The following is a 13,503-nucleotide window of genomic DNA, read 5'->3' on the forward strand; positions in this document are numbered from 1 at the left end:
AGGATGTAACATTAGTACCTATATCTCATGAAATATTTTTAAAGTATTTGCAACCCTTAAAACTTTACTGAAATTTTAGCTATTATTATTTATCATAATACATCCAAATGTGTATGCTTCAGATAAATTATAGAGGACTGCTAGAATGCCACTTAAAACAGCTTTGAAACTCTCTGAGAAACTGCTTTCAGAATGAATAATGATCTAATTTGAATCCTCCAAAGGTACACATATAATCCACTTATGCCTTCTCATCTTGGGCAAATTTTGACCATAGTAGTCAGCACAGATCCTGTTTGATCACTTGACTGCTTACGAGCCTTAGTTCCAAAATACTTTTGGCTGCTTTCAAAATATCAAATTGACCCTCAAAAAGGAAAACTAGCTACCACTAAAAATGTTAAGAACAATATGTAGTCAATTTCAAAAAGTTTCAAACAGCAACAACATTACTAATACGTGGCCGTAACTTGAGCCTACTGCAGGTTTCCTAAGAATGAAGAAAGATTTGGACATGTTTGAAAACAACAATGAAAGAATGAATAAATAGAGAGAAGTTAAAAGTAAGAGAGAGAATTGAGGGAAGAAAAAAGTAATTGTCAGATACTCTTAATAAAAATTTCCAAGTTTGTGCTAAGTGAAATGAGCAGAACCAGGAAATCATTATATACCTCAACAACGATACTGTTTGAGGATGTATTCTGATGGAAGTGGATATCTTCGATAAAGAGAGCTTTAATTGATCAAAGATGGACAGAAGCAGCTACACCCAAAGAAAGAACACTGGGAAATGAATATAAACTGCTTGCATTTTTGTTTTTCTTCCCGGGTTATTTATACCTTCTGAATTCAATTCTAAAACTGCACACATATTTCTGCACACATATATTGTATCTAGGATATATTGTAACCTATTCAACAAGTAAAGGACTGCTTGCCATCTGGGGGAGGGGGTGGAGGGAGGGAGGGGAAAAATCGGAACAGAAGTGAGTGCAAGGGATAATGCTGTAAAAAAATTACCCTGGCATGGGTTCTGTCAATAAAAAGTTATTTAAAAAATTTTTTTTTTCATATATATATATATATATGTATATATTTTTTAAAAAAGAAAAGAAAAGAAAAAGAAATACTCTAGCTACCTTAGCAGAGAAAAGATTAAGGAATTATGTCACAAAGGTAGTATGACGGCAGGAATACTGGATCTGGAGTCAGATAATTGAAAATTCAGGATCCTCTGATCTGCAGTCACTTAGCTGTCACAGAAATACCAATTTAGGATATAGAGCCGATTTAATTCAATACTTTTCACTTTATAGATGATGAAACTAAGGTCCAGAGGCATAAAATGTTTTGTCCAGGTCTCCCTGAGGCAGTTTCCTCATATGCAAAATTATATTTACAAATATCATATGCAAAAATCCAAGATTTCTAAGGTCCCTCCAAACTCTAAATCTTTGATCTTAAAATCCAACCATAGAAAGGGTATCGCCCCTCTACCTCCCACCCCCTGGTAAACAGCCAGTCAAGATTTGAGGACAGGCATTACAGACATATAAATGTCTGGAGGGGAGGGAAAAAAAAAAAAAAAAAGGCTCTTTTAAGAGATAAAAATTTTATGCCTGGCCCAAATAGTAAGTTTAAAAGCTAGAATTTTAAGGACCTAGGGAGTCTGACTTCAAATCCCGTACAAATATTATACTTCTAAAAAATATATATTTTGAAAATATATTTGAAAATATGCTTCTCAATTGAACCAATCTATGTAATAAATCATGATATAACAAATTCCCAATATAGGCTATGCCAAAAAGAGTGGTTTTACAGTTTTAATACCTTATTAAATTAATGGCTTATTATTAGATTTCTCTCAAATTAAAATATTCAAGCTTCCACTAATAAAAATAAATGAATTTAATTAAAAACAAAATGCTGTAACAATTTTCTAAAAGGCTTATTACACGAGTTACCTTTTAAGTTCCTGTTCCAGTTTTTCTATTTGCTTTTTGCTTGAATTTAGCTGTCCTTCCTGAAAATTCACTTGTGACTCTTTGACTTGAAGCTCATGAGAAATCTTCTGCCTCATTTTCTCCAAATTATCACATGTTTCCATCAAGCTCTGATTCTCCCTTTTGAGGGTGGCCCCTTCATTTTTTTGATCTTCAACCTAATTTAAATCATAAGAAATAATTTAAGGAATTTAAACTAAACTTGCTGCCAAAGTTAAAGCATTCATTAATCAATAAGTAACATACTGAACAAAAATTAAAGTGCCTGATATATACAAGTCACTAGTTTTCTATTTCTGAGGGAAATGCAAAGGTCCGAGGAATTTACAATCTAATAAATCACTAAAAGTGATAATCAATAAAACATTTACTGCTACAGTAGTTTATTAATAAATCATGTTTTATTTCTTTGAAATAAACTTTCAGGTTAACATTTTTTAATCCTAAAAAAAAATTTCTTTAATATTTAAGAAAATTTTACATTATAATAGTTATCTATTGAAAGCAAAGTTACCTTTATACTACTGAAGATAAACAAACCAAACTATTCCAATGTTCAACAGTCCTCTAGTGCCATAAACGAAATCTCTTAGCTTGCTAATGTTTGGAGTTCCTGAGTCCCATTCAGCTAATTTTGGGAATTACTCCAGAAGTCTTGACTAATAAACCAGAAGTTCCTGGCTTAGATTCTGATATATCAAATCAGTATTGACAAAATAGTGGACTTGTCTTTAAGTGGACAGAGTAGCATCTTAGATTTTTATCTCAGAATAATTAAAAACAAAGTAATTTATGGCCTGAAAATTAAAATATCAGTGGTAATCTCCTAATGATGTACTTGTTCTTCTAACTGGTGACACAATTATTCTAATTGCCAACTAGAAGCAAAGGTACTTTAAAATTTATGAACAAAAAATATACTTGCCAAGTAATTATGTATTGTTCTAAAATTTATATATGTATTTTTTTTAAATTTTAAATGTCTCTTTAATTTTTTATGAGCCAGAAGCAATTTTCTGCCTTTTTCATGACACCTTTTTATTTAGAATTGAAGGAAAAAAGTTTTTTTTTTTTAAGTGGCCTATAATAAAACAACAAAAGCATTTTCCTCAAAATATAATAGATTGACTCACAACTTATACAAGTCTGTTCAGATATGAAAATTAAAATGTAATCAAGAAATCATAATATTCCCCATACTCCAGTGACACTTCAATCAATCATATATTACCTTCTTCTTCTGCTTTTGCAGGGCATCCTCCAAGGATTCCAGCTGAAATTGTCTTTGTTGCCTGTCTTTCTTTAGTTTGTCTAGTTGTCCTTCAAGCTCTTGAATTTTTTGAAGGGCTTTGGTAGATAGACCATCTTTCCATTCCTCTAAAGCCCAACTCATTTTGTTCTATATTGTTTCTTACTCAATCAACATTTAAAAATTTTTAAATAAGTTGAAAAGAAGAATCCAACCATTGCTCCTGTGGTATTAAAAATATATATATACAAATATATAATATTAAAAATTTTCAAGGAATTCAATCTCAAAGAGTATATAATCTGTTCATATGACAGTTTCATAAACATAAGTAAAAGTAATGGCCAGTTGGTACAGAGATCCCCTGAACAGGTATTTAAATGCCATATCCCAGGCATAAAACGTCTAATTTACCTGGCTATGAGATTCCAGTTACTGAGCTGGAATTATTTTTCTATTAAATCAACAACAATAATTATGAATAGACTCATTTAGGCAGGGTACAATGACAAGTTAGTAACAGCTACTTTTTGTCTCTGATTCTTCTAGCCTGTATCTTTTCTAATGTCTTAATTTTGCCTTTTTAAATAGTTTTGTTTTTCCACTGTTAAAAAGCAAATATTAAAATTTTCATATATAGTGTTTTTCATTTATTAGTATAATAAAAAATTTGATATTTTTTGCTAAGAAAAGGTTTTCTTTAGTACTTAAAGAAAACAAGTTATCACTGATGCAAACTCCAAGGCTCCATTATGATCCCAATACCAGGATTGTCCTTTGTTTATATCAGTTTGTATTCCAAATTGTTCTATCTCCCTCTCAGCCACTATAATGACCATGATCTTTTTATTCTTGGGGAATGGGGTGGAGAGGGGAACAAGTAGTAGCAATGACAATATTCTAGTCCTTTACTTGAGGTACCTGACAATAAAGCTATTATGATAGAAAAGGTAACTTCAGGTTTATAATCTATGACGATATACAGCTTATTAGTTTGGTTGATTCTGATGAAGATAAACTTTATTTTATCTTCTTTAAATATTTATTTTATTTGCTGTTATGTCTCCCTACCTCTCCCAACCCGGAAGCTTGGGATTTATGTCCTTTCTAGCATCATTATCAAAACTAACAAGGAGCTAAAGAATATAGTACTGTTTGTTAGGTGCTATGTGTTAAAAAGTAGTGAAAATCAATAATAATAGAAATACAAAATAAAAATTAGCCTGAAGTAATGATACCTCATATTCATAAAAGATGGGAAAACTTATGGCTAGAGACAAGGCAAGCACCCAACAAGTTGCTGAAGAGCTGTGAATTAAATCAAACATTTTAGAAAATTCTGGAATTATGCAAGAAAAGTTACTAAATTGCTCACATTCCTCCTAAGACACTACTTCTGGGAACCCTACATAAGTCCCTTAGACTCCTCCCTCGATCCCAATTTCCCTATCTGTAAAATTAGGGAGTCAAATAGGTGGCCACCAACCTCTCCCAATTTCTGAAGTAAGGTGTCTGAAAAAATTGTAGTATGTCAATGTAATAGAATATCACTGTCCTGAAGAGATTTAAAAAAAAAAAAAAAATCCAACGAGTGCAACTGCATCACATTGTCTACAGAGACCAAGAAGATGTACATGGAGTTTAACAACCAGATGAGATTTTCTAAAAGAAATTTACAGAAGATGGAAGGCAGGCCAGAGAACATTAAATAAATACAAGATCATGGCATAATCCTGGAAATTTAGTGTCAGAAACACTAAAACTCAGAATAAGCCATTGCTGGTGAAGGAAGCTAAAAACAACAGCTATAAAATAAAGGGGCAGAGGTTGCTGTAAAAGAGGAGAAAAATGAAAACCAGAGAAAGAATCTTTGCTTGGGGTGAGCAAGATTGTGATAACCCACGATAGAAAAAAGAAAGATTCAATTCTTTTGTATTTGATATTTTCTCTATCAAAAATGACTTAGAAATATAGAAATGAAAAAACACTTGATTAGCAAGTGATGCCCAAGATAATAAAGCTATTAAAACTACATCCTTATTCTTTCTTTGATGAATTCAAGTCATCCGGCCAAGACATCCCTGAGTACTAAAGAATTGGCAAAGGGGATTGCTGGGACACTACCCTGAAAGATCAAGGAAATAAGAGATGAACCAAAAGATTGGAAAAAGACAATATCTCCGTTTTCAAAAAGGGAAGTAACAGAGTCCACAAACTATATGCCAGTGAGGTTAGCTCTTATTTTTTAAAGAACTATTCTAGAAATTTCCTGTGAATGTCTGGCAAATACCTAGAAAAGAAAGCAGTGACTATAATCAGTATAATTTCCTCAAGAATTGATCATCATTGATGAGCAGGCTGATTTCAGAGAGGCCTACAGACACTTCCATGAAAAGTTGATGCTAAGTGTGAGAAGAACCAAATCATCATACATGGCAACAAGAAGACTACATGATGATCAATTCTGATGGATGTGACTTTTCAACAATCAGTTGAAATGGCCAGTTCCACTGGTCTTGTGATGAAGACAGAAAGAATACTGTGGAGATTGAATATGGATCACAACACAGCATTTTCACCTTTTTTGTTATTACTTGTGTTTCTTTCTTTCTTATTTTTTCCCTTTTGTTCTGATTTTTCTTGTTCAGCATGATAAATGTAAATATATGTTTAGAAAAACTGCACATTTAACTTATATTGGATTAGTTACTGTCTAGGGGAGGGGAGAAGCGAGGCAGAAAAATTTGGAACACAAGGTTTTACAAGGGTGAATATTGAGAACTATTCTTGCATGTATTTTGAAAAATAAAAAGCTATTATTTTAAAAAAATGATCATCACAGATTAACTTCATTTTCTTTTTTGAGAGGATTACCCCATGGTATGGATATAAGAGGTGGACCATAGAGGAATACAATCAGATAGATTCAGAATTGATTGAATGACTGGATCCAAATGTTGTTAACAAAAGATGTCTAGAAAAATATTTCAATATCTGTGATTGGCCTTGTGCTGTTTAATGTTATTATCAATGAAATGAATAATATAATAGATGGTGTTCAATAAATTTGTTGACACAAAACTGGATAGTATAATTAACACAGTGATTGAGTCAGAAGCCAAAAAGATCATGACAGACTAGAAACTAGAAATTAAATCTAAAACTGTGCATACCCTTTGATCCAGCAGTGTTACTACTGGGCTTATATCCCAAAGAGATCTTAAAGAAGGGAAAGGGACCTGTATGTGCAAGAATGTTTGTGGCAGCACTTTTTGTAGTGGCCAGAAACTGGAAACTGAGTGGATGCCCATCAGTTGGAGAATGGTTGAGTAAATTGTGGTATATGAATATTATGGAATATTATTGTTCGGTAAGAAATGACCAACAGGATGATTTCAGAAAGGCCTGGAGAGACTTACACGAACTCATGCTGAGTGAAATGAGCAGGACCAGGAGATCATTATATACTTCAACAACAATACTATATGATGATCAATTCTAATGGATCTGGCCATCTTCAGCAATGAGATGAACCAAATCAGTTCTAATGGAGCAGTAATGAACTGAACCAGCTACACCCAGCGAAAGAACTCTGGGAGATGACTAAGAACCATTACATTGAATTTCCAATCCCTATATTTTTTCCTGCTTGCTTTTTTTTAAATTTCCTTCACAGACTAATTATACAATATTTCAGAGTCCGATTCTTTTTGTACAGCAAAATAATGGTTTGGACATGTATACTGATTTTGTATTTAATTTATACTTTTAATTTATTTAACATGTATTGGTCATCCTGCCATCTAGGGGAAGCGGTGGGGGAAAGGAGGGGAAAAACTGGAACAAAAGATTTGGCAATTGTCAATGCTGTAAAATTACCCAGGCATATAACTTGTAAATAAAAAGCGATTTAAAAAAAAAGAAAAAGAAAAAGAAAGTAAATCTAATAATTTAATTAGGTACAAAAATTAATTTCATGAATAAAGAAAGGATTGGGGAATATGGATAGATAGCAGTTGCTCTGAAAAAAACTTAAGAGTTCTGGACTGCAAAATGAATATAATAAAGTGTGATATAGCAGTCGAAAAAGCTAATGTAATTTTGGGCTTCATAAAAAGAGGGATAGCTTCTAAAAAATAGGGAGATATACCAGATCTGCCCTCATCAAAGCATTTCATTAGAAGTACAAAAGTTTAGGAAGAACACTGATAAGCTGGAGTTGACCAGAGGACAACCAAGACAGTTAAGGGCCTTGAGTTCATGACATAAGAGAATTATTTGAAAGAACTACATATGTTTAGCCTAAAGAAGACAAAACTCAGGGGAGACATAATAGCTGACTTCAAATATATGAAAAGTTGTCTTGTAGAAAAGGGATTAAATTTGTTCTATGTAGCTCCAGACAGCAGAATCAGAAGCAGCAGAAAGACAAATTTAGTTTTGATGTCAGAAAAGGAATTTCTAACAATTAGAGCTATGCATAATTGGAATACACTACCTAAAAAGATAATAGGTTTTGCTTCCTCAGAAGTCTTCTAGGAGAGACTGAATAATTAATTGTACAATTTGCTAAGATACGGATTACATTTGTGTAGGGGTTGGACTAGTCCTCCACTGAGATCCGTTCTAACTCTCAAATTCCATGATACTTCACTATAAAATAGAACCAAGAGTAATAAAAAAAAAAAATGAGATTACTTGTATGAAATAACAGATTGAAGAAAGTCAAGCCAAAAAATGACATACTCAATGATAACAATGTAAATAAAGTCAATTACATAAAGGAAATAAAACTTTAAATACTATACTAAATACTTTAAATCTATGTTGGCACTAAAATGTAAAAATTAAAAACCACACAGCTTCCTTCTGTACTTTGAAGATTTATTTGGGTATTTGTTGAGACTAAACAAAATGTATCAAATTTTGAAACAACTCTTTTTTTAAGTGGTGAAATAAACAAAACTCATAAGAGATAAAAGAACCAAGCTCATTCATTAAGAATCAAACCCTAAAAAAAAAAAAAGTTTTAGCTAATAATAAAACAATTAATTTTATCCGAGAGGTCACTCAGCTACTCATAGCTCTATTATGCCTCTTTTCCCAAAGTAAACTTCCTACAATGGTGTTCAAAAGCTTCTTTGCCCAACTACCTCAGGTATTTTAATATAGCTCCGTCTTTCCTTTTCTTCCAACCAAGCTGATCTACCCAGATGAGATACAATCAGTAGAACCCAAAAATTTCAACATTTTTCAAATAATCTATAATGCCCCATATCACTAGTATCCTAAGAAAATGATGACTTTAAAAAAAAAAGTCATAGGTAGAACAAATCTATTATTTACAAGTTTGGCCTTTTCTAGAAACAGGGAATATAAACTAGGTCAGTAATACTGGAAAAGGATATTGTTAGGAGGAATCAACAATTCAGGCCTCATCACCATTTCTATAATAATAATCCACTTTCATAAGGAGATTTGAAGTATTGTGAAGCACTTTCCTTACAACCATCCAACAAGTCAAAAAAACTGATATCTCCATTTTTAATGGAGCTATCCTTTAACACAAAATCAGGGCCTAGAGAAGAGTAACTGCTGCTTATTGGGAAGAAAGAGGAAACCAATAGACATATAATTAACCATTTCAACTCCATATCTCTCTCCTTCAACTCCTCACCTCTCTCTCACCACTCAGCCAGTGTAACTATTCCCACTTCCCATTTAGCTTCTTTCTCACCCTACTGTATACTGCTAAAAAAAAAAAAAAAAAAAAAAAAAAAAACTTTCTCAAAATGGCAGTTCATTATCTTCTGTTCTTTGCTACTTCCATTTCCCTCATCCCCCTCACCCTTTAACAAAAAAACTGGCCTTCCGTGTTATGGAGAGAACAAAAGGCATCTGTCCTGATACATCTCTCTTCTCTTCAATTCTGTCTCAAAATCCTCTGACATCCTTCCTCATCCTCACCTCCAGCATCTAATGAAGAGGAAGGAAGCCATTCTTCTAACCATGTCAGACTCCTCCTAATTTTGTTCTTAGTTCCATCTCTTGCAGAGTTTGGCAGATCATTCTCTCCCTCTCCTTTAACTTCCTTCTACACTGATTTTCTTTCCCTAACTCCTGCATGTCCAGATCTCCCTATCCTTAAAAAAAAAAAATAAAATAAAATAAAACATTTACTTGACACTACCATTCCCTTCCAGCTAGCTTCCTAAATTAAATTGCTTATTCTTTTCAAAGATAAATTCATAGACAAAGCCTTCAGAGCTCTCATCTCCATTTCCTCACTTTCCACTCACTTCTTACATCCTTGTAATAAGATGTCCCAATTCAACTCCACATTTTACTGTTCTAGGGTTGCCAAAAATCTCTTAATTATTAAATCTTTTCCTAGTCTATCCTTTTTTATTCCTCTGACATCCTAGGTATTCTTTCTCATTACTAGACTTCTATGACAGTGCTCATAATTGTTCACCTCAAATTTATCTAACTACTCCTTAGAAAGTCTCCCTTGCTATATCATTCAGTTAATTACTTATGTGGAAGGTACTACACTAACCAAAGAATATACAAAGACAAAAGTGAGAGTTACTAGTCCTAAAGAGCATATCTTCTATTGGTTAGACAAAGCTCAGAACCCAAAGCTTGTTCTGGGAAACTGAGTTTGCAAGACAGTGGGTATCTTCATGAAGAGTATATATAGGATGGAAGGGAAAGAAGAAACCTGAGTCTCACAGAAAATTGACATATGGATACTAATATTCTCACTTACACAAAATGCAAGGACCACTTTCCAGTTTGATAAAACAAGTCAAAGTTACTCTAAACTGATCCTGGGGTACTTCCACAGAAGACGGGGGTAGGCACCCAAGCAAATCTGTCCAGTTCACTCCCAACAAAGAATATAGGAGGGAGGGAGGGAAAGACAAAGAGAGGAAGGGAAGGAGAGAGGTGAGAGAAAGAGGGAAGGAGGGGAGAGAGGCAGAAGGAAGGAGAGGGAAAAGGGGGAGAAACAGAGAGAGAAGCGGGGGAAGGAAGGAAGAGAGGAGAGAGAGGGAGGGAGAGAGGGAGGAAGAGGAAGGAAGAGAGAGAGGGGAGGCGGAGGGAGTTTGTGTGTGTATGTGTGTGTCTTCCCGTGCTTGTGTCATGGTCAGGGAAGGCACTCATCTCAACCCTATTCAATCATGCTTCAGTCTTAGGAGAGGAGAATAGGAACTGTTTAAGGAAGGGCCCTTGGGATCTTGTCCCACTTATCTGGGTGCCCCTTAACCACTCTTAAGTCAGAGGATGAGGCTAAAAAACTCTGATTGATATAGTGTATTGACCAGCCACAATTCCTGAGTCAATGATTATGCATTCTACCCCCCTTTTTGAAAGACCTGATGAACACAAATTGCAGAATGAGACAAACATTTGTGGGCATGACCAATGGGGAAATTTGTTTAGCTTTGACTATGTGTGGTTATTTATATTTGATGAAATGATTATGTTTTCTTATTTTAGGGGGATATAGAGTTAAGGGAAATTAAATACTTAATTTTAAATAAAAAAAACAATTTGATATTGTGAACAGCAAATATTTTGTGCTATTTTTAAAAAGATTCAAAAACATGTCAGAATATACTTTTACCCCACCGTCAAAATAAAATTTTATACTTTAGCATGGCAAACAAAAAGTGTTTATTTGTCCCTAGGATAAAACAGAAATGCCTTTATTGGGAATTTAAAAGTCCTTCACAATCTAATTTGAAATTGGGATTCTCAATCCTACTTCAAACTTTTGATACTGATAAAAAAAAAAAATCATAACTTCGAGACTCCCATATTGAACACCAAGACCCTATATGGAGTCGTGAACGACAGTTTAAGAATTTGAACTCCAAATCACATCCCAAGTCCAGGGCCAGAATTCATTCTGAGAACAGGGCCCAGAAAACTGTCAACAAACTCACTCCAATGTGGGGTAGGATGGCAACAGTAAGGGAAGTTCGAACAACGGAGATTCCATGACTTCGGAGAAGGGATTGGAGGCAAAGATTCCTTATATATCAAGAGATTCCTTGGTGGGGAGGGCAGGGGAAGGAGGAGGAGAAAATGAGGAAATAAGGAAAGAGTGGGGCAGAATATCTTGATTGGAGGAGGGAAGGAGGAAAGGAAGAGTGGGAGAGTAACACCTTCATTATGGAGAGGGGGGCAAAGACAAGAACACCTTCGTGTATTGATGTACCTGCTATCTAGGGGAGAGGGTGGGGGGAAGGAGGGGAAAAGTTGGAACAGAAGGTTTTGCAAGGGTCAGTGCTGAAAATTTATTCATGCATGTCTTGTAAATAAGCTATAATAACATACTTTCAAAAAATAAAAGAATACGTTCGGTTCTGCACATATATATTGTATCTAGGATATATTGTGACATATTTAACATGTATAGGACTGCTTGCCATCTGGGGGAGGTTAGGAAAAAGTCGGAACAGAAGTAAGTGCAAGGGATAATGTAAAGAAATTTTTTTCAAAATAAAATAAATAAAAAATAAAAGAACACCTTCGTTATGGAGTGGCTGGGGCACGAATGTTACCTTTATTATGGGAGGCAGAAGAATACCTTCATTATGGGGGCAGGGACAAGAATACCTTCAGCATGGGAACCAAAGGCAGGAATACCTTCATTATGGAAGAAGGGACAGACATACTTCATTAGGAGGAATGGGGAACAGGAATACTTCATTACGAGGAGAGAAAAAGGACACTTTCATTCAGGGGAGGGAGAGGCCGGGATTTCTTCACTATATGGCGTAGGGAAGAAGTGGGAGACGAATATCTTACCCACGCCACGGGTCATAGGGTTCAGGGCCCACTTCTACTTACGACCCGGGAGGGAAATGTCACGTTTTACACAGACAGCAAACGACTACTTCCACAACCTCCACCTCCCACCAGCCGAGTGTTTGTCCCACTCCTTACCTTACTCCACGGCGTAAAGGGCCTCCAACAAAGGCCCTGAAAGTTCTGGCGCAGCGTCTAACACCCCACAACCGAGAAAAAGTCTTGCAGAGTCAAATCCGGCGCCGTCTCCGCTACGTCAGTTACCTCTAGCGGCGCACGGAGCGCAGAGTGATCTTGTATCCCATTGGTCCAATTCTTCCGAGGCCAAGCCAATCCACTTCCGCACTCCAGGAGCGCGGCCTCTGATTGGCGCATTTGTATGGATTTAAAAAACAATCGGCCTCGTACTAGTGGCGGAGGCTGGTTCTGGCCGGCACGAGCTCCTCTGCGTGGTGTTTTTGTGTTTGCCGCTTGGTTGTAGGTGTTTGGGTTGAGGTCTCAGGGCTAATGCTACGATTATCCTAGATTTCGTCGCAGCGCCCACTAGAGCCGACCTTCTCTCATAAGCAGGCGTGCAAACCTGCTTTCTCCTGTCGCAGAGCTGGTAGCCCTTCTTTCCTGCTCCCGCCCTCATTCTGCACTTCTGAGTTATTTCACTACCGTAGTCTGAGAAGCGTAATTAATCATTTCTGACCCATTTAAAATCCTTTTGACAAACCCACACCAGATTCATCCATGTTAGCATTTTTTCCCCTGCAAATAATAGCTGCAACATTTAAGCTAAGATAATGAAACCAAGTACCGTCCCTTTTACTAATGGACTAATTTATAAAATCTTAAAACTGAAAAAATTATATCCAACCATATCCTTTGGCAGGTGGAAAGATTGAAGCTTCGGGAAGGCTTCGTGGAGTATTGACAAGAAATGGAAAAAAAAGTTGGGATAAAAGCATATTCTGACATTTTTGTGTCATTTTTAAAGTCGCACAAAAATACACAAAATAATAACTTATGGTTGAATGTAGAATGTTCTAATTTGCAAAGCACTTTCCATATAACAAGCCTTTGTTTTCAACAAAGCTGTGTCTCGTTACTTTCTACTGATTTGCCAGCTGTCTCCTGTTATGCCCACTTCACAAACGCTATTGTTATTCATCATTTTTAGTTGACACTTTGAGACCCATTTGAGGTTTTCTTGGTAAAGATATTGGAATGGTTTACCATTTCCTCCAGCTCATTTTACAATTGAGGAAACTGAGGTACACATGAAGTGACTTGCTTCGTGGCACAGCTGGGAGGATTTTGAGGCTCCAAACCCTGCACTTTATTCACTGAACTACCTATCTTCCCTTTCAAACACTGGAAAAGTAGTATTGTTTTGGCAAGATGATTTAATATTTGCAAAGCAATATCCAAAGAACTGTTAGA

General features: G+C 35.4%; 1 protein-coding gene across 1 annotated transcript in view; it reads right to left on the reverse strand.

The window, feature by feature from the left end:
* Positions 1-12,313, reverse strand: part of CENPF (centromere protein F) — a 79,318-nt gene extending 67,005 nt beyond the window's left edge. Inside the window, exons 1-3 of the mRNA XM_051996751.1 lie at positions 12,214-12,313; positions 3,238-3,478; positions 1,968-2,164 (exon numbers count right to left, since the gene is read on the reverse strand). Coding sequence (XP_051852711.1) covers positions 1,968-2,164; positions 3,238-3,399 — 359 coding nt within the window. The 5' untranslated portion in view covers positions 3,400-3,478; positions 12,214-12,313. The remainder of the gene's footprint in view (positions 1-1,967; positions 2,165-3,237; positions 3,479-12,213) is intronic.
* Positions 12,314-13,503: the final 1,190 nt, after the last annotated feature.

Source organism: Antechinus flavipes, chromosome 4, assembly GCF_016432865.1.
Source record: "Antechinus flavipes isolate AdamAnt ecotype Samford, QLD, Australia chromosome 4, AdamAnt_v2, whole genome shotgun sequence".
NCBI classification, from domain to species: Eukaryota; Metazoa; Chordata; class Mammalia; order Dasyuromorphia; family Dasyuridae; genus Antechinus; species Antechinus flavipes.